Below are 27316 nucleotides of genomic sequence, written 5' to 3'. Positions count from 1 at the left end.
AAAGGATCTCGATTTCATAATCCTTAAGAAGCTTAAGCCGTCGTCTCTGTCTCATATTCAGTTCCTTCTGAGTGAATATGTATTTCAGAATCTTATGATCTGCGAAAATATTACACGGAGTCCCAAATAGATAATGGCGCCATAGTTTTAGAGCAAATACTACAATAGCCAACTCTAAATATTGAACTGGGTAGTTCCTCTCATGAATGTTCAATTTTCTACTTGCATAAGCTATTACCTTGCCCTTCTGCATTAAAACACACCCTAAACCTTCCTTGGAGGCATCACAGAAAATCTCAAACTCAGTCTTGCTATCTGGTAGGGCTAACACTGGAGTGCTTGTCAACCGTTTCTTCAATTTGAAGAATGCCACCTCACATTCAGAAGTCCACTCGAATTTATTATCTTTACACACCAGTTGTGTGATTGGTCGAGCTATACTGGCAAAGTTTTCTACGAACTTTCTGTAATAACTCGCTAGACGCATGAAACTTCGAACGTCATGTACATTTTTAGGTGTAGGCCACTCTTTGATAACTTTCACCTTTTCTGGATCAACAGAAATTCCTCCTTTCGAGACTACATGACCAAAGAATAAGACCTGATCAAGCCAAAACTCACATTTGGCGAACTTTGCATACAATTTCTCTCTTCTGAGCAAGTTTAGTACTATCCTTAAGTGCTCTTCATGCTCCTTTTTGCTTCTTAAGTAGATAAGGATGTCATCTATAAAGACAACCACAAACTTATCGAGATACTCCTTGAAACATCTCTGCATAAGGTCCATAAACACCGCAGGTGCATTTGTTAATTCAAATGGCATAACGACAAACTCATAGTGACCATACCGAGTTCTAAATGCAGTTTTCTGAATATCTGACTCAACTATTCTCAATTGATAATACCCTGACCTAAGATTGATCTTGGAAAAGACCTTTGCACCTCTCAATTGATCAAAAACATCATCAATGTGCGGTAAAGGATATCTGTTTTTTACTGTTACCTTATTCAATTCTCGGTAATTAATGCACAGTCTCATCGAACCATATGTCTTCTTGACGAACAATACTGGAGCACCCCATGGAAACACACTGGGTCTTATGTACCCTTTCTCCAAAAGCTTATCTAATTTTTTCTTTAGCTCGACCATTTCCGCAGGAGCCATGCATAAGATACCTTAGAGATTGGAATGACTCCAGACATCAGATCGATGTGAAAGTCGACCACTCTCTTAGGTGGTAAGCCATATAAATCCTCAGGAAATACATCAGTGTACTCTGAAATGACAGGGATACTCTTCAAGTCTTGCTTTTCTCCTTCACTCTCTCCCAAAATATAACATAAATACCTAAGTTCCTCTGAAAAATCCTCTTTTGAACTGTTACAAAGTGAGAACAACCTTTGACTTGGTTTAAGCTCTCTACCTTTGAAAGTTACACAACTTTCATCCACAGACTTCAAACTTAGTGTTCTTCTTCGACAATCAACCTTAGCACTATAGGCTTTCAACCAATCCATACCCAAAATGACATCATATTCACCCAACTCAAACTCTACTAGATCCACGATTAAAACTTGGGGACAAATCTCAATAGGTCAATTTTTATAGAGCTTATTATAAGAAAATTGGGATCCATTAGAGATCCCGACTTTTAAATTTATGCTTATAAAACTAAGGGGAAATTTTAGTTTTTAAAGAAATTTATGTGAAATAAAAGAATAGTCGGCACTTGTATTGAATAAAACATAAGCTAAATGATTGCAAACTTTAAGGACACCAGAAATGACATTACCTTGAGGTTTGCGTTCATAAGGAAACTCAGAATCACCCCCCAAAGCGTACATTCGACCTACCACCCTCTAATTGTTATTAAACTTTCCTCCTTTATTCCCAAGTGAAATTTTATTTGGATTACCTCCCTTAGGACAGTCCCTAGTAATGTGAACTGGTTGACCACAAGTAAAACACAACCTTTTACCCTGACAATCCTCTCCATAATGTTTTCGACTACACTTGGGACACACCTAGATTTCTTTCTTTTGTTGTCTGGTCAAGTCTCTACTCCAGGTTTGCTTACTACTGGGTTTCTGGTATTGAAATTTGGAGCTCTCGATTTTCGATTTCTTAGATGGGTACACTACTTGTTTCCCCCTCTCTCGGTTAAAACTATCTTTCTTTTCCTGAACACTCTCTTGTTCTAAGGCACTGTCAAATAAGTCCTGAAAGTCCCGATACTTCATAACATACTTCTGCAAGTTCAAATTTAGCCCTTCAAAGAACCTCGAGGCTTTCATTCGATCATTTGCAACGAAATCGGGCGCAAACCTAGATAATTCCATGAATTTGGCCGAGTATTCCAGAACAGACATTTTCTCTTTTGATAGAGTGAGAAATTCACCCTCCGTTCTCCTTTGAAGGGAGATAGGATAAAATCTAGTCCTCAGTCTTACCAAAAACTCTTCCCAGGTTATCCCAATATTGTCCCCCACAGCCTTCACGGTTTTTCACCACATACTTGCAGTGTCCTCAAGATAGAATGAGGCGATCTTGACCATCAAACCCCCCGAATAGTTAACAACTTCTAAAACCTTCTCTATCTGGTCAATTCAGTTTTCTAGCTTGACCAGGTTAGATTCCCCAATGTAAAATGGTGGTCTATGCCCTCTAAGCTTTCTAAACAATTCACTTTCTTGGTCCAGTTCACCCTTATGATTTCCTCAAGAATTTTATGTAACCTTTCATTTGTCACCTCTAACCTTCTATATTGAGAATCCAATACTACGGCCTTCAACCTCAGTAGATAATTATCGACCACAACCTCTAGGCATAACGTTTATCTATTCACAAAAGGACAAATAAAAATCACTTACGAATTCTACTCATAACATGATAACATAAACTTTACACTTTACTAATAATGGTTTAGTGCTCTTGGGTGAAACTTATACACATTGTTCACTCTTAGATTTTCTCCAATTTTCACATACTTTATCACATTAATTGAAAAGTAAGATGATGCATGGAATACATCAGACTCAGTCATTAAAACGACATCTTAGGGATTCATCTATCACATAAAACAAGTAAGCACACAGTATTTACAAGTAATATCCCCAGATTTGACTTAAACTCAATTCTACCGATCTCTCATATTTTCGAAATTCGTTTTTATATTCTTTTAAAAACTTTGGCTTTGATACCAATTGAAACAGCCCAAACCAATGTAAACAATATAATAATATTGTCTACAAAGCATAGTGGAAGACTTATAGAAGTCTGGGCTGAATCCAACCTGTAGCTCGATAGCTACAGTAAACCAATATCAGAGTATTTAAAACTTTTTACATAATTAAGTGATTATTTACAAAACATTATAAAATAATTAAAATTTATTTATAAAAATATCTAATTTACAAAATGTAATTCCAAAAGAAGTTCTCGCCTCGACCGAAACACATAATATATGTAGGCACCCTTTCCACCACAGAGCTAACCTGAAAATGGATCTATCCCCCGTAAGGGATAGGCCCCATCAAAGACTGTCAACAATTAAACTATTGAGTAATCCAAAAAACTACTATATTTTATAAACAAATCGTCAATAGACATCTTCAATTCAATTCATTACATGGTCAATTGTTATCTCTTTATAAAAGATTAATTTATCAAAACCCAAACTCTTTTAAAAGACTGTTTGATATTGACATAAATACGACTAAGAATCTTTGGTTCATGGTGAATCAAAATATGGCTATAACTTTACAAGTTAATAGCGAAAATCAAAATGCAGCTATTACTTTACAAGTCAATAGCGAAAGAATACCAAAAATGAAACATATGATTTCATTTGCGAAACAAACAAAACTTTATATACCAAACGTATTTATTCAACACAAAGATATAAGAACACTTAAAAATGTGGGAATATATGGACCGTCAGGAAGTAGGCTTAATCTAAATCCTGAGAACACGGGTGATCGTTATCACCGAAAATACGGTTATTGCAAGAACGAAACGGGATCGGGGGCTCGAGACCGATCCAAATAACCATCACCTATTATCAAGCTATAGGATTTCACAATTATCCGCATATAAATATCCGTTGCCAATTCCCAAAAACAGACATTTTTCAATGTCGAACATTTCAATATAAAACAAATCAATACATCACTTGATTTTCTTTGAAATCAAAAACCAAAACTCATTTTCATAGTACAACATATATTTAAAAGCTCATAATTATAAAGCTACGAACATACGAAACATAATTTAGATCAAGGACAAGAAGCAAAGTCAAACGAAGTCAAAATCTAAAATTTCGAACACCAAAAATCAAATTAGAAAACCAAAGAACTTTATTGATGCATTTGAACAAACACCTTGTGTACATCAACTTATAACGCCAAAAGGTAACAATCCAAGCTCCCTTTTTCTTCACCATCAATAATACGCAACAGACTCATACTATCCATAATTACCCAATAAAGAAACATAAAATAATCTTAAATACTTGATTAAAAAAATACCTAATTGAAATCCCAATTTGAACAATTAATCTCATGATTGGTTATTCTCGATTTTCATGATAGTCTGTTAGTATTTTGATCATAACTCTCTCATACGAACTCATTTGGAGGCGATTCAAGTGGCTAGGTGACCTTTGCTCAGAGCTCTACAATTCTTTTGCAGACACTAAAACCCAAAAACAATCAAAACGACCCCGAAAATGGAAAAACAGAAAGCTTATTGTCGATTTTCATGACAGCCTGTTAGTATTTTGAACATAATTCTCTCATACGAATTCATTTTGGGGCGGTTCAGGTGCCGACGCGACCGCGACTCGGAGCTTTACAAATCTTATAAAGATACAGAACCCAGAAACAATTACAACAGACCCAAAATTGGCCAAAATAGAATGCTCAGTTTCTGTCAATATCCAAAATACTAAATTATATACTAGAAACCAAATAACCCAATCAACCAATACTAATCAACACTAAAAACAACCCAATACTAATTGAATTCATATATACATCTTAAATTTAATTTGATACTTAAATTTGAATCAAAGAACCAAATTGAATCCACAATTACTAAACTACTTTAAAACATTCAATTAATACTTAAATAGAATAGTTTGTGCGTTACCTTTGAGCAAATTCTTCTGAACACTTTGTAATCCATCAAAAATCAAAGATCTGCTTCACTAATCCAACCATAAAAAGCTTCTACCAAAAGAACTATTACCAAAAGTGGATGAAGATGAGGTTTTGTTTGATTTCTTCAATCCCAGAATTTTCTAATTTCCAAAACAATCCCAATTAGTTTCCACTTGTTCAGGAAATAGATTATTCAAGAAGAGTAGATTGAATTTCTTCAGACCCTAGCTATTGGGGATTTCTAAAATGATGAGATTCTATGTTTTTGTTTTCTAGAAACTTGAGATGGTAGAAGAAGGAGATGAGTATTGCTTTGTAAACTTTATACAGATTTCACTTAACTTGAGATGACTCATGAATATTAGATGAATCATAGGTTTCGGTGGCTAAATTAGGAGTGATATGGCTTCCTACACGTATTTATCAAGTATGAAGTGTATTATACACCCATATTTTTCTTTGTATAATTTATTTTTTCTCCAAAAATAATAAATCTGAAATTAAATCGTAATAAAATTTTACTTCTAAAATGACAAACTCATTTTACTTATTAAAATAGTAATTTTTAACAAAGACGTTTTTATAACTGTTTCTATTCCAGTCAAAAAATAGTCGAAAAACTCAAATAATCAAAATACGCGCTTTTTGTCGTTCATTTAATTCGATTAGTATATATTTAATTATAATTATAATACTAATTATTATTAAATTAATTATACTTAGTATTATTATTATTATTTAATTAAACTTAGAATTATTGTTAGTATTAAAATAATTATTAAAATTGAAAATCATTCAAAATTGAAATATAAATGTACTTAATTATTTTTTCGACTAAAAAAATATTGGTTAACAAAATTTTTATTGGGTTACATAACTATCATCGACATCATTCTCGTCAGATAATACAAGTTCTTTGTCGGTATTTTCATTTTCATTGACATCATCAACCATTTCATCTAACACAAAGAAATCACTAGTTAGATCATGTAGCGATGCAACTATTTCCTACGAAACATCTTCATTTACCACAAAATTTGATGATTTCTCTTCTAGTTGGAAAGCACTTTCCTCAAACTGTTTCAATCTCAGTTTCCAAACAGCTCACCAATCTTTCATGTTTTGCTTTAAACTCAGATAATGTAGATAATAAACTCGAGAAGCTTGACTTGCCAGTACAAAAGGATCGTACTTTCTATATGATCAACCAATATTAACATCAACCAGCTTATACCGTGGATGGATTCGCATACCATGGCCATATCCAGTGGTAGTATGATCATACCATTGACGTTAGAACAGTGTGACCCTTTTAATTGGAAGCGCATGATATTCAAGCTCAAAATGTCCTTTAGTTTTCCATAAAAGTCTATTTCATTTGGACTGTTATCATCAAATTTAACGTATACTTCGCTTTTTTCAATAGATTTCTTTTTAGAAGAGTGATATATAGTGTGAAATCTATAACCATTCATATAAAAAACATCATAGCGACGTCCGTTCTTCAATGGTCCCTCAACGACATCTTTTAATATATTAACATTCTCTACACTATCAAGAAACCCATCCCTAGCCTGCACATTTATCAAAAATTTAATCTTATTCTTCAATTTTATATACATTCAAAATTATGATATTTACAGTGTACTTCAATCTGTTGAAGCCAACGTGCAAATTGGTCAATCTGCTCTGGGTTTAAATTGGTTCGTAATTTTTGATTAAGTACAAAAATTGATTATAAAAGTGATTGACCTTCGGACAGTTCCGCAAAACATATGTCTGAACAATGTTGTGATCTGTTTTATCCATTATATGAACTTTTTCCTTCCCATGGAATTTGATTGGATGTGTGAATATGGATAAAACACCCTGTATGACGTTATTAAAGCCTCCGTCAACGTTTCTAAGAAGATCTCTAACTCTACATCGAACTTCTAGCCCAAAATAATGCGAGACAAAGTATGATGCTTCTTTTGTAAGATATGCATTACAGATCGACGCCTCAACATGCGCTTTGTTCTTGACATTAAGCTTTAAATGTCAAAGGTACCTGCAATTTTGTTAAATATATATTTATAAGTATTAAGACTTGCTGACTTGTAACCAAAATAATAATTATTTTTAAAATTTACCTCTGAAATAAATACTTCCACCTATATTGTACCGGACCAGCTATCCTTGCCTCGTAAGCTAGATGACCAAGGAGATGTTCCATGACATCAAAGAATGTTGAAGCAAATATAGTCTTTAATTTACAGAGCACCACTAGGATTTCCTCATCCAACCTCCACATATCAGCTGTAGAAATCTATGGAGATGTGAGACTTCAAAAAAACAAACTAACTTCTGTTAGAGCTCCCCGTACTTTGCCTGGAAGCCATTCCTGAAATGCTATGAGAATTAATCGTTGCATGAACACATGAGAGTCATAACTCTTCATCCCGAAGATCTGATGTTTAGCATGTCGATATTCCTGGCTAAATTAGAAACATACCCATCAGGAAATCTTAGAGTTTTAAGCCACTCTAAAAGAACAACCATGTGTTGTCTATTAAGTGTGTATAGGGATGGAAATGATCCTGAACCAACCCGAATCCATAGATCTGTACCCGTTTTTACGGGTTAGGATTCTAAAAATTTGGAACCGTCGGACTGGATCCGTATGTATTTCCCGAGTCAAGATTTGGATCTCAAAAAATACCCGGACCCGGACCCTTGGATCCTAAGAACCCATTTTCTTTTGATAAACACTAGTAGTTTCTACATTAGTTACCGACTTTAAACCACAATTAGTGTATGATATGTCCAAGATATGAACTCACAAAGTGACTATTAGTGATCCGAACAAATTCCAATGATTGTAATGTCATAAGCATTTAGTAACACAAAATTGTACCATATTCACTCATTTTATCACATTAAATCTATATAGTATATTATTCTTATTCCATTATCTCAATTTTAATTTATATAAGAAACAACTTTAATTTGTTAGTTTGGCATTTTCAAACCAATTTTAAGTTGTATAATGTTATTTTGCATGCTCGGTTGTGAAATTATATATATTATTATCATTAGTCAATGAATATAGCTTTATCGCAATCTCACTACGATCCAAAATTACCAAAAATAACCTAGACCCGTTTTGGACCCGAATCCATTATTGATCCGAGCTACCAAATAGGTTGAAACCATCTATTCACAACCCTGGTCTCATATTTCTTTTCTCCCTAGCAAAATCTGGATGTGTCGTGTTGAATGACAACCAGGCTTCATTCTTTGAGGGGTGACACATCTCTCCATCTTCTGAATGGTGCTCCGAATGCCACCTTATGTGACTGGCAGTAGTCGTAGCGGCATACAACCGTTGTAACTTAGGACCGAGGGAAAAGTAGTGAAACTGCTTTCTAGGGGCCTTATCTATTATACATTTAGAAGCCCCACTATCATCACATTGTGTCATACTCGCTGTGGGACCCCAATATATCATACACCCATTAAAACAACAATCAATCTTCTCCACCGAGAATCAAAGAGTCGAAATATGTTTCTTTGTATCATAAAAACTGGATGTCATTTGATTATCTTTTGGCAATACTTCCATCATCAATTGACAGATTTCATCAAAAAGCATCTGAGAAATACGAAAGTCCGTCTTCAGACTCACAATTCTTCCTATTATCTACATTTAAGTATGAGTTTCACAACCAAGGTACAAAGATAAGTTGAGAGCTTTCAACATATCAAAGAAATGTCTTGATTGAGGGTTCAGATTTTCTTCAATATATAGGGGCGACTGTGGCATATCAGTGACGACATCATCAGACTGTGTTCTACTGTTGGTCTTTCGGAACCACCACATTACTTGGTGCACCTTCAAAACTTTTATGAAGGTACCAATCATATTAGTTTTCAACAAACCGCTTTTTTTAACAAATGATCTTTTTACGACTTCTGGAGCAAACAATTTATGGTTATGCACGGTCATCTAACCTCCTTTGGATTTTTTTACTTTGCAAATTGTATAAATTCTTCAACCCCTTCTAAATATCTAATATTATAAAATCATTTACAACTTCGCTTATACATCCAACTTCTTTCACTATGTAGGTCCATTTTTCTGTAAAAAAACAATTTATGAAATCCGAAAAAAATTAATTAAAAAGCTGAAAAGTGAATCAACTTTTTCAGTTTACTGATTGAATTCCGACTGAATTTCAGTCGCTATTCAGTCGGTAAACTGAAAAAGCTCTCAACAAAGACGCCTGTCAGTGCATCTTTGACAAGATTTTGAATTTTGAATCTCAAAATTGACTTTTCATTTTAGAAAAATAAGCTAGTGATCATGTCATCTAAGTTATTACATTATTTGAATAAAAAAAAAATTAACGACAATTTTATTAATTTTTCAAATCAAAATAGTTACATAAGATCTTATACAATAACTTTTATTAAGTGGAGTCCCTTGTTTTACAAATGCAACATAAAGCACAAGTTTCTATCAGCTGAGTATGTCTATAGTGTTTTATGGACATGACATTCAAGTAATTGAATTTCTATTTAATAATCCACACTTGGCCCCTATCGATTGTTGTATAGCTCGAAGCTATACTTGGAAGCGCTCTAGTTGTATATCTTCATTCTTTAAAGGAATATATTCACCAAGATACACATTAAGATGATCAGCCAACATTGACTTGTCAATACTTTCATGGTGATAAGATTTACATACCAAGTAGAAGATCGTCTGAATTACAACACTAAAAAGCGTGAGCAAACTCCATAACACTACACTCGGAATTCCATAACTTAATTTCACCACTAATCCAACTCCTGCAAATTTCTTGCTCATTTCAGATATTAGAATTCCACAAATATTAATCGCTACAAGGATAGAAAATGCAATTCCAAGTTTGCCCTTGATTAATTTTTTGCTCTTTTTCAAGGCTTTAAACCCATATTCATTCTCCATCACTGAAATAACATTAGCAAGTTGCCAAACCATGACCATGTAGAAGAATCCCACCATGAATAATAAGGTTAGGATAGCCAATACAACATAGATCCCCACTTGGCCACTTGTTACTTTTTGGATCAAAAACATGGTATAGATGAATAAGAATATGCATACAATTATTATAAAAACAAACATGCATGCAAAAACTATGCAAAAATTACATAGAAAAGTGATCATGAGTCGTTTCCATACTTTGGGAACCACGCTTACAACTTTTCGAAATGTGATACTTTTACGTGTGTATATACAAGCAACTGTATAGACAATGGCTGACACAATAAATAGAGAAAAGATAGTAGAAACTATCATATACAACAATTTTATGATCCATAAAGTAGTTTGCTCTGAGTTCATTGAATTTGAAAAATTATTATATGTTGAAAAACCAACTTGGTGATTGGGCAAGCTAGATGAGTTTGGGGTTATCTTGCTAAGAAGAAGCATAGAAACCCAATTATTGGCCAAAAAGAGGCAAGAATTTGGGAGAATGAAGGCAAGGGTGATTTGGATGAAGATTTTAGACCATATTAAGATAATTTTGATTGATTCCTTAATGATTCCAAAGAAGCCGAGGAATTGAAGATCATCTTGCTCCTTATCTGTTACCTTATTTTGGAATTCCATTGTGGTTTGAAAATAGTGGATGAGTGATTTTGGTTATGGGTCAAAAGCTTAACTTGTCACAATATATAATGAAGATATTTGAATAATATTAGTCAAGCCATCAAGGGAGACTTAAAGATTGTAATCAAATGAATAACTTATTTATCTATGAGTTTTCAATATATTATATACGGCAAATACTTGAGGATTCTTAGCTTAGTTGATATTCATTTATTACTTTGATTTTTCTACGGTAAGAAATAGGTACGTTAATAATTTATAGTGTAAGATGAAGGAAAAAAAAATAAATAAAAGAAATATGTAAATAAGATAAACGACAAAAAATAAGCTTGTGTATAAGATTATCAATGAAAATGTACCACTATAACCAAAAATAAAACAGAAAAAATTCTCAAAAGAGACGGTCTCTCGTGAGGTTATCTCTATTGGGTTGTCTCAATGTACACTTATAATTTTAAAGTGATTAATCTTTATAGTCTTAGGGCTTGCTTGGATTGAGTGTAAATATTTAAGGTTATAGAAAAAAGGCAAACTAATGAAATAAACATAAGTTGAGTTGGAAATAAAGTAATTGAAATGATTGTGAAAGAGATAGCATGATATGAAACTAAAATATATGAATAAAAAAGCATGATGATTTCCCTTATTTGAAGGAAAGTATTTCCCGACCCTCTCCCCTAAGGTAAATTTATACCTCAATATGAGGAAACTAATTGCTATTTTATCTATGTTTCTTTACTTTCTAACCAACTCTTCTACCTCTTTAATAATCAAATTCCTTTAATCTACTATCTAACTTTGTTTTCCTATTTTGACTTTTATTTACACCTCAAATATTTACACTCAATCCAAGTTACCCCTTTAAGTTATCACTTATAATCTCAAAATAATGATTTACAATCTTAAAGTGATCAATTTCAATCATAAAGCGACAAATATAGTTGTAAAGTCACTAAGAAATTTAAATTGATCATTTATAATCTTAAATTGAACATGTAAAATCTTAAAGTGATAAATTTAAAAAATGAATTGATTATATGGATTATGGACCCATGATGATATGGTTTCATAAAAAACATTTTTTCAAAAAAAAATAAAAAACATTGACATTAATAATTTAAACTTTCACTCATTCATTGTGAATAATCCTACCTTTAGATTATTTTTTAATAATCTAAACTTTGTGATAAATTTGTCCACAACATACCGTATTACTAATAATAGGTAATAATAGGGTATGCTGCTAGCAAACTAAAATAAAGGTTTGATTATTCACAGCAAACTAAGAACAATTGTTGGATTATTAGAAAATAATCTAAAAATTAAATTATTTACGGCGGATAAATAAAAGGTTAAATTATTAATGTCAATTATTCCTAAAAATATTGCTAAAGCAAAGAAGGTTTAAAATGGATAATACAAAAAATAAATAGACTTGGAGTATTAGTAATCAGTTTGACAAATGTTAACGTTATGTACTAATTCGAAATTTTCCTTATGGAGTTATGGTTATAATTCATTACAAAAACATAAGAGTCATAATAATATTTGTCATAGCAGAGAATTGAGCATCAATATCAATTACCGGGTCAACATAAATAAAAAATAGTATTAAAATAAATAAGGACCAAGTCCTTCACGTAACCTGTTAATTTCAACCTCTTATCTTCAATTTTCCTATCGAATATTATGGCCAAAAGAGTTAAAATGTATTCAAATTTAGTATAAGTAATTTTTTTATGAAATTAACAATCGTTATCAATACTTATGAATCATTTTGATGATCATTTTCAATTTTCATAATATTTCGCTATTGAATTTTAGTTCAGAGAGTTTTTTAGAGAGAAATCAGAGAGATAAAATAATGAAGTTTTATTAAGGGCAATATTGAAATTTCAATGAATAAAAATTGACGATACAATGAAAAAGATGGCGATTTATAAGAATGGATATCTTGATTTACATGTCAATCAAATTTCTATTCATGGGTCAGGCCTTAACACATTTAAGGTCTTTTATATTTTAATGAATTTGTATCATCATCTGCACATAATTAGTTTCTTAGAATTGAAATTTGAAAGAAGGAATAGTTTGCACATATTCTATCATGAATACTTAACCCCCTCTTCTTAAAAGTTTTAATAATAATAATAATAATAATAATAATAATAATAATAATAATAAGTACAACATACATGAGACTGAGACTAATTAAATATTTGAACAAGAAGGCATAATGAATTTGAGGGCTTTATACATTTCACCATTTCCAGAAAACATTGGAACCACACTTGTATTTGTCTTTGCCTTCGCATTCGATCTCAATGTCATCAGAAATGAAGGGTACTTTCTGTAATTACAATAATCACAAACAAATAGATGTTAAAACACTAAAATGTTGGTATATAATTATATAAAGCTACGAGATATTTTAATGACAAAAAAAATTAAAGTGATTGTGAAGAGTGATGACTAACCTGTTGTTTAGCAAGATCTTGGCAGCCAGTGAAATTTTGTGGGAATTTGCAGGTTCCAAATTGAACTGTGTATGCTCTTGCAAAGTTGGCCCCACTTGTCGCCAACCTCTTCTTATCATTCAATTCCTGTTTAACAATTCAACCATATTTTTGTTATTCATTAGAGTACCCAAATTTTCTGATAAACATAAAGTTCTTTATCTGTTCTGGTAAGTGTCGCATGAATACCTTTATCTCCTTATTAATCGAAAATTAAAAAAGAAGTGAGTTATAAAAAGTTTGGGGTTATTATAAGATTATTTGAAATCACAAATTTAAATAGCAATTTAACTAATAAATTATGTTACATCTATACCCGCGAATGAGCTATTTTAGCATTTATTTCTTCAACATGTCCTTAAACTAACCAAAATTTAGAAAAAGCAATCCTTTTTGATTTATTTTTTCATCCAATTAATTCTAGTTTCTAGTTTTTAATAAAATTTCAATTTACTTTTGATATAATTGATATGCTTAGTGAGTCTGGGCAACTCAAACAAAGAAGAGTAGAGATAACTTATTTTCAAGCTCATTAGTCCATTTTTAAAATTAATTGGTAATAGTAAGACATAACTCTCTACTTTATAAAGAAATTTTTATCAGACAACCTTCTTTAGAAATACATATCAAAGAAACATTGTTAAAATGAATAGAATATTATGAAATCAACAAGAAACAAACCTTGTTGGCTTGGCTTTTCTCAAGGTAATCTTCAATGACTCCAGCATTAGCGGAGGAAGATATGGAAGTAGCAACAAGGGCGGCAGCCAATCCGAAAACTGCGGCTCTTCTTCCTTCAATAGCTTTGTCTTCCTTAGAGTTAGTTGCCTGTGCTTTGATGATGGGCATTTTCTCAACACAAGGAAGCATACAAGACACTGAAGATGCCTTTGAGCTGAGCTCCAACCCATTTGCCCCAGAAATTGCGTAACTGCATGCTAGAACACTAGAGTTCATTGAAGCCATTTTTAGCACTTTAGATTATCAGATGATTAAAATGATTTTTTCTTTTTTTTTTTTTTTAGGATTTTGGTATGTTTTGTAGGTTATGATGAATGAAAAAATAAGGATTATGATTGAGATATTAGGAGAGATATGGAAGGGATGAAGATGAAGTGTAATTGAGGTTGTGGTGAGAGTGTGGATAAGGTGAGATTGCCTCACTCTTATTGGCAAATTTGCATTGCTTACTACTGATGTTTTGTGGCCATGTATTTTGGTTTATGGGACCCACTAAGTGTTGGAATCAAAAGTTTGTGCTTCTTTTATTTCTCTATAGAAAACTTGAGCACGTGCTTTGAAAATGAAGGTAGCATATTCTTGGATGTAAAGAAACCCCACTCTTTTATCATGACTATCAATGACCATATTCTATTAACCAACATTATTAAATAAATCTCATTTAAACTTTCACCTATACTTAAAAAGGATTCTGAATATATACAACCTTATCATTGTAAGAATAAAAATATTATTTTTTATTAATTTATAATAGCGCAAATTATCTACAACTATATAATATGAAAATTACACATAATTTAATAAGTCAATGAATTTTTAAATCAACTAAGATTTTGATTTATTAAGGATGATGAAAACCAAAATTACTCAAAACTAGTTAATTTTTGTCAAGTCAAGGTAATTAAGGTAATTAGTTAGTTTATTAGGTTTAATCAAAATATATATTGTTTGTGTTAAATACTTGATTAGTGGATGTATACACTCATTGCTCAAAGTTATAATTTTAATAAAGAATAAATGAAGTTTAAGTTGAATATTCGAATAATCAAGAAATTATACAAAATGTAGGTTTAGTTTCACATTTTAAACCACTAGAGAATATGAATTTTATGACAGTTGTTGTTATTGGTTTAAAATTAAAATAGTTTTAAGACTTGGTATTGTACACGGTTAACTAGTTAGAGAAATATATATATATATATATATATATATATATATATATATATATATATATATATATATATATATATATATATATATATATATATATATATATATATATAAAAGAAGACTTCAAAAGTGCAAGAAACAATTGAAACTCACAAATTAGTTTTATTAGGGTTGAAATACTCTAAAGGGGTGTTTGGTATGGTTAGAGTATGTAATGGAACAAAAATTGATAAAGAGGGGTAAGGTCGTAAGGGTAAGGATAATAGTCGTAGTTATTAGTTGTTTGGTATAACAATGTAAGGAAAACACTTGTTTACGTTTCCTTTACTCCTTTACTCCGTTTGTTAATTTGGTACTAAGATAGCACAAATATCGAAATTGAAATAGTTAAGAAATGGAAAGGGTAATGGTAAACGTTTTTGTAATCATTTGTTTTGTACAAGCATAGAAAACAAATCACTAATTCATTTATTTCTTATTTGATATAATATTATTATTACGTTTACATTAAATAACACACTCTATTAAACACCTATAATTTCCCTAATTATCATATCCAAATTGTGTTGTTAATATGTCAATGCCAATATAACGAATAGAAGCTTTGGTGTATCATGGCAAATATTTTCTAGTTCAAAATCAAACTCTTTCTCCTACCAACATTCCGTCTCTTACAAGCATGTATGCGTGAGAGCTAGATAGTTTACACTTTATAACATTCTGGCTTGAAAATGTTAATTATTTCCGCATACTTTTGAGCGGTAATAATAGATTGGAAACGATAATCTATTAGAAATGGAAACAATTACTTTCAGCTCATAGCAAACAACTTATAAAGAATAAGGTTAAATGATTCCATTTCCTACATTGATATATCACATACCAAGCACCCCTAAGAATTCAAATTTATTTTAAGAATTGTAAAAGCTAATCACTAAGTTCTAGAATGATTTTTCTTGGAGTTTTTGATTACTTTATTAAGTAATATAAATCAAGTATCAGTTGAAAAACAAGATGTTATTTTTGTATATTTGTAGGTAGATTACTAGAAAAGAGTTGTTAGTTTGACAGCAAGGGCTACAATAGCAAAGATAAGCATATTCTTCATTGCAATTTAGAGCTCTAGAAAATCATTAAAATCCTAATCGTGAAAGAGAACCCAAAGGTGGAGACGTAAGTCGTTGAGGATTGAACTTCGTAACTAATTGTGTCTATTTTGCTATGCATTTAGTTTCAAGTACTATTTATACAGTAAAAGCCAATCAAGATTCTTGTAAAAAATCATTCTAGGAGTTTTAAACGAAAACTAAATAAATAAAGAAACCATAATACTTTATTCAAACCCCAGTCTTAAGTATTTATTCAGTCGATCTTTCAATTGGTATCAAAGTTATCTCACTTTTGATCTTATAAATCTATTTGAATGGATGCTAATGATAGAGGATTCAAGGACATTCCATCGACCGTCAACCCATGTTCAGTGGAGATAATTTTTTCATTAGCGCTGCTTGATGAAGAGGTTCATCATAGATCGAGATCTAAAGCTACGGTAATTTATTTAAAATGGTCCCATGCTCCTATGAAGAAATTGCTAATCAAGTTGATATTCTAAAGGTTGAAAAGGAGATGGACTAAGATGACCTAGACTAAGTCGTTAAAAAATTGTTGAGCCATGTACCTTCTGTATTGTGGTCAGGATTTGGTGAGCTTGAAAGGATCTCCTAATTATCTAGTTATAAGGCGATATGGGATAAACTAGTAGTCACCTAGAAGTCCACATCTCAAGTTAAAGAGACCAAAACATCTACCTTCAATTCGGCAATATGAATAGATTGCAAATGCAACCAAATGAAGATGTGCAAGACATGGTTAAAAGGTTTAAAATTATTGTAACTAACCTTAAATTCTCCCGAAAAGACAGTGAGAAATCAAGAGAAAGTTTACAAGATCCTAAGAAGCCAGCCAGATAGGGTCCTAGGGTCACTACAAATGAGATCATGGAGATCATATCATTAAGTATTGTCCTAAAGCTAATTAAAACTTTGACAAAAAGAAATCAGATAAAGAGTGCTGGTAAGAAAGAAAAAACTACAAAAAGAACTTGGTTTAATGAGGACTCCTCAAGTGATTTAGATTTTGATTAAAGTGAATAAGAAAATCAGTGCATTACAACACAGGAGAACAATCCAACAGAGAAAACTTCTATTGAGGTAATTATAGAATACCTAGTCTCATGATCTAAGAAAATTCTAATTTCTGCAGCAATCTTTAGTTTCTGAAGGAACTTCCTTACATGATGATTTAATAAAAGAAAAAAATTACACGTCAGATTCGTTAGAAAAATTTATAAGATTAAGGGCTTTTAAATCATCTTATGAGTCTAAAGAAAATGATTTTAAAAAAGGGTCTTGAAGTAAAGACGTAGGCATCTCATACAATTGATGATGCATCTCATACAAGACTTGCTTAAGTATAAAAGAGAAGAACTAACGAACAGTCTCGTTGAACTAAAATAATTTGATTTCAAAAACTATTATTCTTTCCAAACAGCTGCCAATTGAAAATATTAGTATAATATGAGTCAAATGCGACTGGTGCACAGTTGCTGACTAGTTCAATTATCATTATTTTAATATGTTATATGTTACTCAATTAATTCTTAACAAAATTTTAATCAAACTACCCAAGTTAGAGCCTTCTGAAACCTATGATCCAGCTGAAAATGTTTCTACCACAACTGTATAGTGTTTCTTAGACTAAATTATAAGGTAAAGATGGAAAAAGAGAAGGGATGCCAAACAATCTAATATTTCTATTATAAGCTACAATTTATGTCAAGTTGCCAATGGAACATAAAAATATAGATGAAGAAAACCTGGAATCTTCCCCTTCAGTGTTGTTATGAAGTAATGTATTTCTATCAAGAGCAATACGACTCCATTTCACCAGTATTACAATATAACTTTCAAATTGATGTCTAATCGGAAACCACATTTTAATGCCTGAATATAAAGCTCAACACAGAATATTAGCGTAATCTTTAGTCACGACTCACAAGAGGACGGCGGAGAAACTATGAACATTTGGTGGAGAAATTCCGGACATTATAGCAACTACATCCAACCTGTTAAACCCCATTGATCAGCGACGTTGTACATTACAAGTTTATTCCAAAGTGGCCCAAAAAGATGCTCCCCTCCGATTGAAAATGTCAACGCCCACGAAGATACCAGGATTGTAGCAATTGAGAACCCTATTGCTGATCCTACAACATCTGCAACGGCAAGAGTAGAATCATTAAGCAAATTAACCAAGTTATACTTGCTCTGTTTTGTTAGTTGCCAAGGCAGAGCAAACAATCTCAGGGCCCTATTTATTTATATTGAATTTCTGAATTCAGGACTCTTCATAATTAAAAAGAAATATTTGCTCAAACTAAGATAAAATATCAACACAATTTTACTTTTATTACTTTAATTAAATAAAATCTCAACATCAATTTCTAACTACATTAAATTTCACTATATAAAAATAACTTAAGTTAAAAATAACTATGAAAGCAGACTACATAGACATAGAGTTCAACATTTATAGCTAAAAACCTTCAAGACAGGTGAACGAAGCTTGATCAGTTTTTTCTGGCAGTTTCATGAAAGAATTAGCCATAAATATAGCTAAGAGAATTATGACTTCTATTGATCATAGGGAAAAAATTGTCGCAAAATGGAGAAAAAATGACACTTTAAAAAGTAAGCAATTTAATCCATGGACTACATACTTTTATTTAAAGGAATTATAAGACCTTAGTGAAGATGTTTTTTTAGTTACTAACAGGAAAACTCTCGCTTGTCACTGTTTTATCATCTAGTTAAGGACTAGGAGCCGCTAGACATTATTGTGCATAACCTAGACTCTTGGTTTTAAATCCTAGAGAAACTAGAAACAGAGTTATATACAGAAAATCTCTATGATGTTAGCATCAGAAACTTTTGGTGAGTAGATTCTAAATCATCAATAGATCTTGATTGACTATAAATACACACGCAAGAGGCACAAACATATTGGCTAAGAATACGAAGAGGCACAAAAAGGCACCTTTATACCTAATGACTTAATGAAGAACCGAGAGGCATAAGCATATCGGCTAAGAATACCATAGCCATCCATGCCATTGACAAATCACATTGAACCAGATATTAGTCAAGGAAACATGCTCAGATAATAGTCATAGGAACCACAAAGATTTTAGCATATTGTTTCTCATAAACAACAGAAAATATGACACAAGTAACTACCCCAGTATGAGGAATTCCCAAACTAAAACCATCCTTGAGTGATACAATTTCCTTAAATATAGAATAAGCGTTGCACCGATCTATATAATAGCTGTCAATCAAAAAACTATCACTTGAAAGATCCTAGACCGAACCAAATAAAATCCTCTATATACATTGATCTCAGTCATCTCAAAAACCTGAGGTGCCAAATTTATACACAAGGCCAAATACAACAAATTCATCGATGCACACATATATAGATCACTATGCACTCATCCTAAGTCTCAAAACCCCGTATACGAAGACGAGTATGTTGCTTTATCTAACCAATAAGAGTAAAATGTAATAACACAATTCTTCAACTTTTTCCGAGAAAAATAAAGATGGAATTTCTCTTCACAAATATAAACCGAAGAGAATACCCAATCCACAAAATAGTCCATATTATAAAGTGTTTGTCAATCCTCAGATACAACAACTAATTCATGAACCCTAGTTGAAATCAAAACCAAACCCAGTTCATAGTCATTAGACTATTGGAGCTGAAATTGGGTTGCTGAAACTTGTTTATCATAAATGAATATAATCAAAATTTAACCATCCATTTAGAAGACAATGAAAAGAGTCATCGCATTAATCAAAGCTGAAATCAAAAATTAAAAAAACCTCAGTTCATACAATCATATATTGAATTGGGCCCAGATGAAATCATCAAAAAGATAAGAGAAATTACTGAGATTAGAAAAGTATGATGATGATAATGAAATATATTATTTACAAGAAGAATTAGGGCAAACAATACCTCCTTACAAGCCTTGCTTTTTGAGTATGAAAAGGAAGTTAAAGTGTTAAACTAGATGATGAGAATTTAAAACAAGCCCTAAATCTAACCTAAGTTGTTGTTTCTAGTTCGAATTTGGGTTCATCATCAGGTACGAATACAAGTTCATTACCGAGTCAAACTAGCTCATAAACCAATCAGGGGCGATATAGAGATTTTTTGTTACCTCCTATTGTAGAAAAAGATGTGTGACATACAACATGCATGCAGTTGATCTTTGTATAAGTTGCTTAAATTTTTTGGAATTTTAAATAAAACATTTCATATACGGATTTATAAGAAGTGCTTATTGATTTAGAGTTGAAAAAAAAAAAGAAAAATCATAAACATAGAAAATTAAACCTAAAACTACGATTATAAAACTTTCTATACATAACTCACAATTGATCACAATCATAGTTCTCTTTCTTGAATCTTTAATAAAGAAAGGGAAGTCGGGTAAAGAAACGAAGGATTGGATACAGAATTCGTAAATAATATTGATAAGCATACGTTTAATCCACTAATAAATGATGCTTCCTTTATGCAAATTCAGCCACTCATTGATTTGATAATCCAAACTGTGGCTGACACCCTGAAAGACATGAGTGTCGAGGTGATCAAGGAGAAGTTCAAAATTCAGAATGATCAAAAGCCCATGGATACTCAGATCGAATGTGTTTCTCTTCCTCATATCTTTTAGGGTGTTAACCACAGTTTGGATTATCAAATCAATAAGCGGCTGAATTTGCAAAAAGGAAACAACAATTATTAGTTTATTAAACGTATGCTTATCAATATTATTTACGAATTCTGCATCCCAATCCTTGACCTCTTTAATATAATCAGGATTACTGCTATTAGGGTTGGCATCATGCTTTTTGCAATAGTTGATAACCTTTTCTAGAATAACTCCGAGTATAATCAGCAAAGGAAGCTTTCTTTCCTATTTATCATCTCGATCTTCAAAATATTCATGGATTAGTAGAATTTGCATTGTAACTGCCTTATTTGATTTTATAGGTCAATCCATCTGAGCTTGTTAGAGTTATCTCCTTCTCAGAAGAAGATGCAGCTATTTTTATCAAATTGTAAAAAATTTCAGAATAACACTGCAGAAAAACCTTAACACTAATATCCTAGCTGCTAGAGGTGATTATAAGGTTGTTTTTTTTGAAAAAAATAATAGTAATTAATTATAAAATAATAGATGTAAAGAGAAATTGAAAAGGTGTACGTGCATTTACAATATGAAGAGGGTCGGCTTCACATCAAGCTTTTTTTTTTCGAATTACATCATGCTTAGTTATTTCCGATTAATTATTATTCAAACCCTAAAGAAAGCAGTAACCCTGATAAAGAAAGCAGTAACCCTGATTATATTAAAGAGGTCAAGGATTGGGATACAAAATTCGTAAATAATATTGAAAAGCATGCAGTTATTCCACTAATAAATGTTGTTTCATTTTTGTAAATTCATCCGCTCATTGATTTGATAATCCAATCTGTGGCTGACACCCTGAAAGACACGAGAGTCGAGGAGATCAGGGAGAAGTTCAACATTCAGAATGATTTACACCTGAGAACGAGGAATGCATTCGATCTGAGTATCCATGGGCTTTCGATCATTCTGAATTTTGAACTTCTTCCTAATTTCCTCGACACTCGTGTCTTTCAAGGTGTCACCCACAGTGTGGATCATCAAATCAATGAGCAGCTGAATTTGCGAAAGAAAAAGCAACATTTATTAGTAGAATAAAGTATAAACGTATGCTTATCAATATTATTTACAAATTCTGTATCCCAATCCTTGACATATTTAATATAATAAGAGTTACTACTATTAGGGTTTGCGATATACTTTTTTGCAGTAGTCGATAACCTTTTGTAGAATAACTACAGGTATAATTAGCAAAGGAAGCTTTCTTTCCTTTTCATCATCCCGATCTTCAAAATATTCATGGATTAGTGGAATTTGCACTATAACGTCTTATACAATTTTATATGTTAATCCATCTGAGCTTTTTAGGGTTATCGTCTTCTCAGAATTTGAAGAAGATGCATCTATTCTTATCAAATTGTAACAAATTTCAGAGTAATACTGCAGAAAAAACTTAAAACTAAAACACTAGCTGCTAGAGGAGATTATAATTTTTTTTGAAAGAAAAAAGTAGTAATTAAATAAAAAATAAAGATGTAAAGAGAAATAGAAAAGGTGTACGCGTATTTATAACATGAGGGGGGTCGAGTTTCACATCATGCTTTTATTTTTTGAATTACATCATGCTTAGTTATTTTTGATTTATCATCATTCAAACCCTAAAAGAAGTGGTAACCCTAATTATATTAAAAAGGTTAAGGATTGGGATACAGAATTCGTAAATAATATTGATAAGCATATGTTAATTCCACTAATAAATGTTGCTCCCTTTTTGCAAATTCAACCACTCACGGATTTGATGATCAAAACTGTGGCTGACACCCTGAAAGACATGAGTGTCACAGAGATCAGGGAAAAGATCAAATTCAGAATGATTTTACACCTGCGGAAGACAAACGCGTTCGATCCGAGTATCCATGGGCTTTCGATCATTCTGAATTTTGCACTTCTCCCTGATCTCCTCAACACTCATGTCTTTTAGGGTGTCAGCCACAATTTGCATTATCAAACCAAAACGAAGCTGAATTTGCAAAAAGGAAGCAGCACTTATTAGTGGAATAAACGTATGCTTATCAATATTATTTACGAATTATATATCCAAATCCTTTACCTCTGTAATATAATCAGGGATACTGCTATTAAGGTTTGCGACACACCTTTTGCAGTAGTCGATAACCTTTTCTAAAATAACTTCGGGTATAATCAGCAAAGAAAGCTTTTTTTCCTTTTCATCATCTCGATCTTCAAATATTCAAGGATTAGAGAAATTTGCATGGTAACGTCTTCTTCGATTTTTTAAGTCAATCCATCTGAGCTTGTTAGAGTTATCGCCTTCTCAGAATTTGAAGGAGATGCCGCCATTCTCATCAAATTGTAACAAATTTCAGACTAATACTGCAGAAAAAACTTGAAACTAAAACCCTAGCTGCTGGAGGAGATTATAATTTTTTTTTGGAAAATTTGATTTAAAAAATACTAGCTTTTGGTCATTCGCTTCTAAAGATTCGAACTTTCTTTCAACTTGTAAAGGTTCGAACTTTATACTCCCTCTGCTTTTAGAGGTGTTCAAGTAAATGGTAAACTTTGATAACCAGTTGTCATTCATTAGAAGACTTTGGAGAGGATTAAACTGGGAAGGTTGCTCACATCAAAACCATTTGCTTTCATCAACATACATCAATGGCGTCTTCTTCCTCAACACGGCGAAGTTCAAATCCTCCAACCATTGAATGTCATCATGGATTTAATGCTAGACTGCGTATGGTTAGGAAAGGCCCAAACATGGGAGAAAAGCTTTATGGATGCCCTAATTGGCCTGTAAGTCTCTGTAAATTAGACTATTAATCAATTTTTTAGGTTTACGCTGATGCTGATTCTAAATGTGTGTGTATTGTAGAAGACTGATGATTGTGCCTTTTTCAAATGGGCAAAAGAATATATTTTTCCAATGGTTTGAAGCTAAGAGGCAGAGAAGATGATGCAGGACTTGGTTGAGATGAAAAAAAAAAAGTAGAGTTTAAGATGGACAAACTCCTGTTGAAGAAACAAGAATACAAAGCAAAAAATTAACTACCTTCAACTTGAACAGAAGAAAGCAGGAGCTAGGGAGAACATGTTTTTCATTCTGTTTCTTTCTTGGGCTGTGTTTGTGATGTAGATTGCCCTTGCAAAATAGTATATTGTACTAGATTATGATAATATAAGTCCTTGCTAATTTTGTCAAATTGAAGAACAAGCTGATAAAGTAATGTTAATTAAGCATGGATGCTAATGTAATGTTAACTAATGTTAATTATCTAAGCTAGGGAGAAGAACATGCTTTTTATTCTGTTAAATTATTTAACATTATATTATCATCCTTGCTTAGTTAACATTACTATCATCTTGTTCTTCAATTTGACAAAATTAGCAAAGACTATATATTATCATAACCTAGGACAATCTACTATTTTGAAAAGACAATGTACATCACAAACACAGCCTAAGAAAGAAACAGAATTAAAAACATGTTCTCCCTAGCTCCTGCTTTCTTCAATTCAACTTGAAAATTGTTAATTTCAACTTTGTGTTCTTGTTTTTTCAACAGGAGTTTGTACATCTTAAACTCTACTTTTAACTTCATCTCAACCAAGTCTTGCATCATCTTCTGTGTCTCACTAAGCTCAATAGCAGTTCATGTTCCTCTGAAAAAATACATTCTTTTGCCCATTTGAAAAAAGCACAATCATCATTTTTCAACGATCACAGAGATTTAGAATCAGCATCAGCATAAAGCTAAAAAATTGATTGATAGTCTAATTTAAAGAGACTTACAGGCTAACTAGGCATCCATAAAATTTTTCTCCCATGTTTGGACCTTTCCTACTCATACGCAGTCTAGCATTAAATCCGTGATAACATTGAATGGTTGGAGGATTTGAACTTCGCCGCGTTGAGGAAGAAGACGCCATTGATGTATGCTGATGAAAGCAAATGGTTTTAATGTGAGCAACCTTTCTCCAATTTAAACCCTCCAAAATCTTCTAATGAATGGCAACCGGTTATCAAAAGTTACCATTTATCTGAACACCACTAAAAGCAGAGAGGGTATAAAGTTCGAACCTCTAAAAGTTAAAGGAAAGTTCGAACCTTTAGAAGCGCATGACCTAAAGCTGGTACCTTTTAAATCAAATTTTCATTCTTTTTTTTTTTTAATTACGTCATGCTTAGTTATTTCCGATTTATTATTATTCAAACCCTAAAAAAAGCAGTAACGCTGATTATATTAAAGAGATCAAGGATTGGGATACAGAATTCGTAAATAATATTTATAAGCATACGTTTATTTCACTAATAAATGCTGCTTCCTTTTTGCAAATTCAGACGCTTAATAATTTGATAATCCAAACTGTGACTGACACCCTGAAAGACATGGTGTTGAGGAGATCGGGGAGAATTTCAAAATTCAAAATGATTTTACACCTGACGAAGAGGACCGCGTTCGATCTAAGTATCCATGGGCCTTTGATCATTGATTTTTTTTCTTTTTTTGTTAAGCTTTTTAATTTGTTGGAATAATTTGTCAATAAATACCTTTATGAATTAATTAGATACTTTAATTTGACTGCTTATGAAAAAAAACCAAAAAAAAGCAAGATCTCTGGCTCAACGACAGGAACCAACCCATTCTCTTGGCAAATGATGGTCCCCATGACATTGACAGATGTACCGAGGTTTCTGAGCGTGTGCTTAGAGCTTACAACAAGGCCCTCAATGACTACCATGTTCTCCTCAACACTCATGTCTTAGAATGTTGGGATGGTTTATCCTCATCTATAAAATTAAAGATGGTGCATGATAAATTAGGCTGAACTTATTGTAAATGCCAGCATATTAACGGAAAGACACGAGGTGCATGTTGGGATGGTTTTATCACATCGACAAAATTAAAGATATTGTACACACTTTATAAGTTATTAGAGCCTTTTTCCATTGTCATATGATTTGAGGATAGTATATATCTCCTTGGCTTATGAAGTGTGTGCACTTCGTGTCTCCCCATTAATATGCTGGCATTCACAATAAGTCCACCTTAATTGAGCATGACATCAAAATCGATAGTTCGATTAAAAATTAAAAATAAAAGTTTCGGAAAGGATGGCGTTCCTACCTTAATTCATTACTCAACATGCGAACTTGACAAAGATTCGCATGTAAAGGGGTGCTGGGATGATTTATTTCACATCGATAAAATTAAAAATAATATGCACAATTTATAAGTTATTTGAGCCCTTTTCTCGGTGGAGCCCTTCTTCTCGGTGCTATATGATTTTGGGATGGTATAAATCTCCTTAGCTTATGAAGCGAGTATATTGTCAATGAACCAACTCAACCAAAAGTTTCGGCTAATGATTAAGGTCTCAAGATATCTTATATATATTCTAACAGGCTTCATAAACTTCTCAATCATACATAGACAACCACACCCATTTCAAATGAAACAAAAAGAAGAGAACCACTAATAAAAAAAAAATCAAAATCAAAATCCAAGCCAGTTCATACAATCCCAAAAATTAATCCATGAAAAAACTCCCAATTCACAAAATCCCATTAAGTAAAGGGAGAAAAACATACATCGACGAATGGAAGGAAAGGATTGAGAATTGCGAAGAACAGGCCAAAAGTAGAAGCAATTGACAGCCCAAAGCCAAGGAAGAAGCAAAAACCCAAACTTGTAAAAACGTCGAGCATATTTCAATGATTCTTCTTCTGAAAGTCCTAATGGGCCGTCGATTGTTGGCCAACGAGGTCTTCTAATTGCAGATGAATTGGGGGAGATGTTAGGGTTTTGGAGAGGAAGGAGGGATGGTTCCCTTGAGGTTGATGAAGAACTCTCTTCCCCCGATCTCTCCATTTCTTTTGTGTTGTATTGCTAACTAATAAAACTTGCTTATATAAACGATAGTAATGGCTCGGTAGAATTTTTTTCTTTTCATGTTAGGGGGTGAGGGTGAGGGTGAGGGTGTGGGTGTGGGTGAGGGTGAGGGTAAGGACGAACCAGGATTTCAGTAATAGGATTGTATAATATTTTTTAATATATATTTAAAAGCACGATAAAATTAGAATTTTATTTTTGTATTATATTGATGTAGTATGCCAAAGAATAATGCAAAAGAATAATGCATATAAAACGCAAAAAATAAAGTAAACTTCACTAACTCATTAACCGTTATCGTATATATAAATAAAGAAAGCATCTTAACTCTAATAAAATTGTGCACTTGACTGTTTATCGACTAACCCACAAAAGTCCAATCTTTAGGTTTTATCTTGTCTTTTTACTAAAATGAA

At 32.3% G+C, this 27316-nt stretch overlaps 3 protein-coding genes across 3 annotated transcripts; all 3 read right to left on the bottom strand.

The window, feature by feature from the left end:
* Window positions 1-9534: 9534 nt before the first annotated feature.
* Window positions 9535-10868, bottom strand: LOC130821016 (uncharacterized). Its single transcript, XM_057686613.1, has one exon. The coding sequence runs from the start codon at window positions 10799-10801 to the stop codon at window positions 9767-9769; it is 1035 nt and encodes a 344-aa protein (XP_057542596.1). The 5' UTR covers window positions 10802-10868; the 3' UTR covers window positions 9535-9766.
* Window positions 10869-12946: 2078 nt separating this feature from the next.
* LOC130821017 (photosystem I reaction center subunit N, chloroplastic) lies at window positions 12947-14452 on the bottom strand. The gene is made up of 3 exons (XM_057686615.1): window positions 13999-14452; window positions 13279-13404; window positions 12947-13151 (listed from the first exon to the last, which is right to left on the bottom strand). The coding sequence occupies exons 1-3, from the start codon at window positions 14281-14283 to the stop codon at window positions 13062-13064; spliced, it is 501 nt and encodes a 166-aa protein (XP_057542598.1). The 5' UTR covers window positions 14284-14452; the 3' UTR covers window positions 12947-13061.
* A 3568-nt stretch (window positions 14453-18020) lies between these two features.
* Window positions 18021-26991, bottom strand: LOC130820845 (probable gamma-secretase subunit PEN-2). Its single transcript, XM_057686385.1, has 2 exons — window positions 26600-26991; window positions 18021-18502 (listed from the first exon to the last, which is right to left on the bottom strand). The coding sequence occupies exons 1-2, from the start codon at window positions 26877-26879 to the stop codon at window positions 18342-18344; spliced, it is 441 nt and encodes a 146-aa protein (XP_057542368.1). The 5' UTR covers window positions 26880-26991; the 3' UTR covers window positions 18021-18341.
* Between the last annotated feature and the right edge of the window lie 325 nt (window positions 26992-27316).

Source organism: Amaranthus tricolor, chromosome 8 (assembly GCF_026212465.1).
Source record: "Amaranthus tricolor cultivar Red isolate AtriRed21 chromosome 8, ASM2621246v1, whole genome shotgun sequence".
Classification (NCBI taxonomy): Eukaryota; Viridiplantae; Streptophyta; class Magnoliopsida; order Caryophyllales; family Amaranthaceae; genus Amaranthus; species Amaranthus tricolor.
Note: the sequence above shows the minus strand (reverse complement) of the source record. Positions and strands in the feature narration are given on the sequence as shown.

What these genes read in the sequence shown, in the direction of transcription:
- LOC130821016 (XM_057686613.1), bottom strand. Translation starts at nt 10,801, where the DNA reads ATGGAATTCCAAAATAAGGTAACAGATAAGGAGCAAGATGATCTTCAA.
- LOC130821017 (XM_057686615.1), bottom strand. Translation starts at nt 14,283, where the DNA reads ATGGCTTCAATGAACTCTAGTGTTCTAGCATGCAGTTACGCAATTTCT. An exon ending in AGAAAAGCCAAGCCAACAAG is followed by an intron (nt 13,405 to 13,998) that starts GTTTGTTTCTTG and finishes ATTGTTAAACAG; the next exon opens with GAATTGAATGATAAGAAGAG. An exon ending in AAGATCTTGCTAAACAACAG is followed by an intron (nt 13,152 to 13,278) that starts GTTAGTCATCAC and finishes TTGTAATTACAG; the next exon opens with AAAGTACCCTTCATTTCTGA.
- LOC130820845 (XM_057686385.1), bottom strand. Translation starts at nt 26,879, where the DNA reads ATGGAGAGATCGGGGGAAGAGAGTTCTTCATCAACCTCAAGGGAACCA. An exon ending in CTTTCCTTCCATTCGTCGAT is followed by an intron (nt 18,503 to 26,599) that starts GTATGTTTTTCT and finishes TTGCCGTTGCAG; the next exon opens with ATGTTGTAGGATCAGCAATA.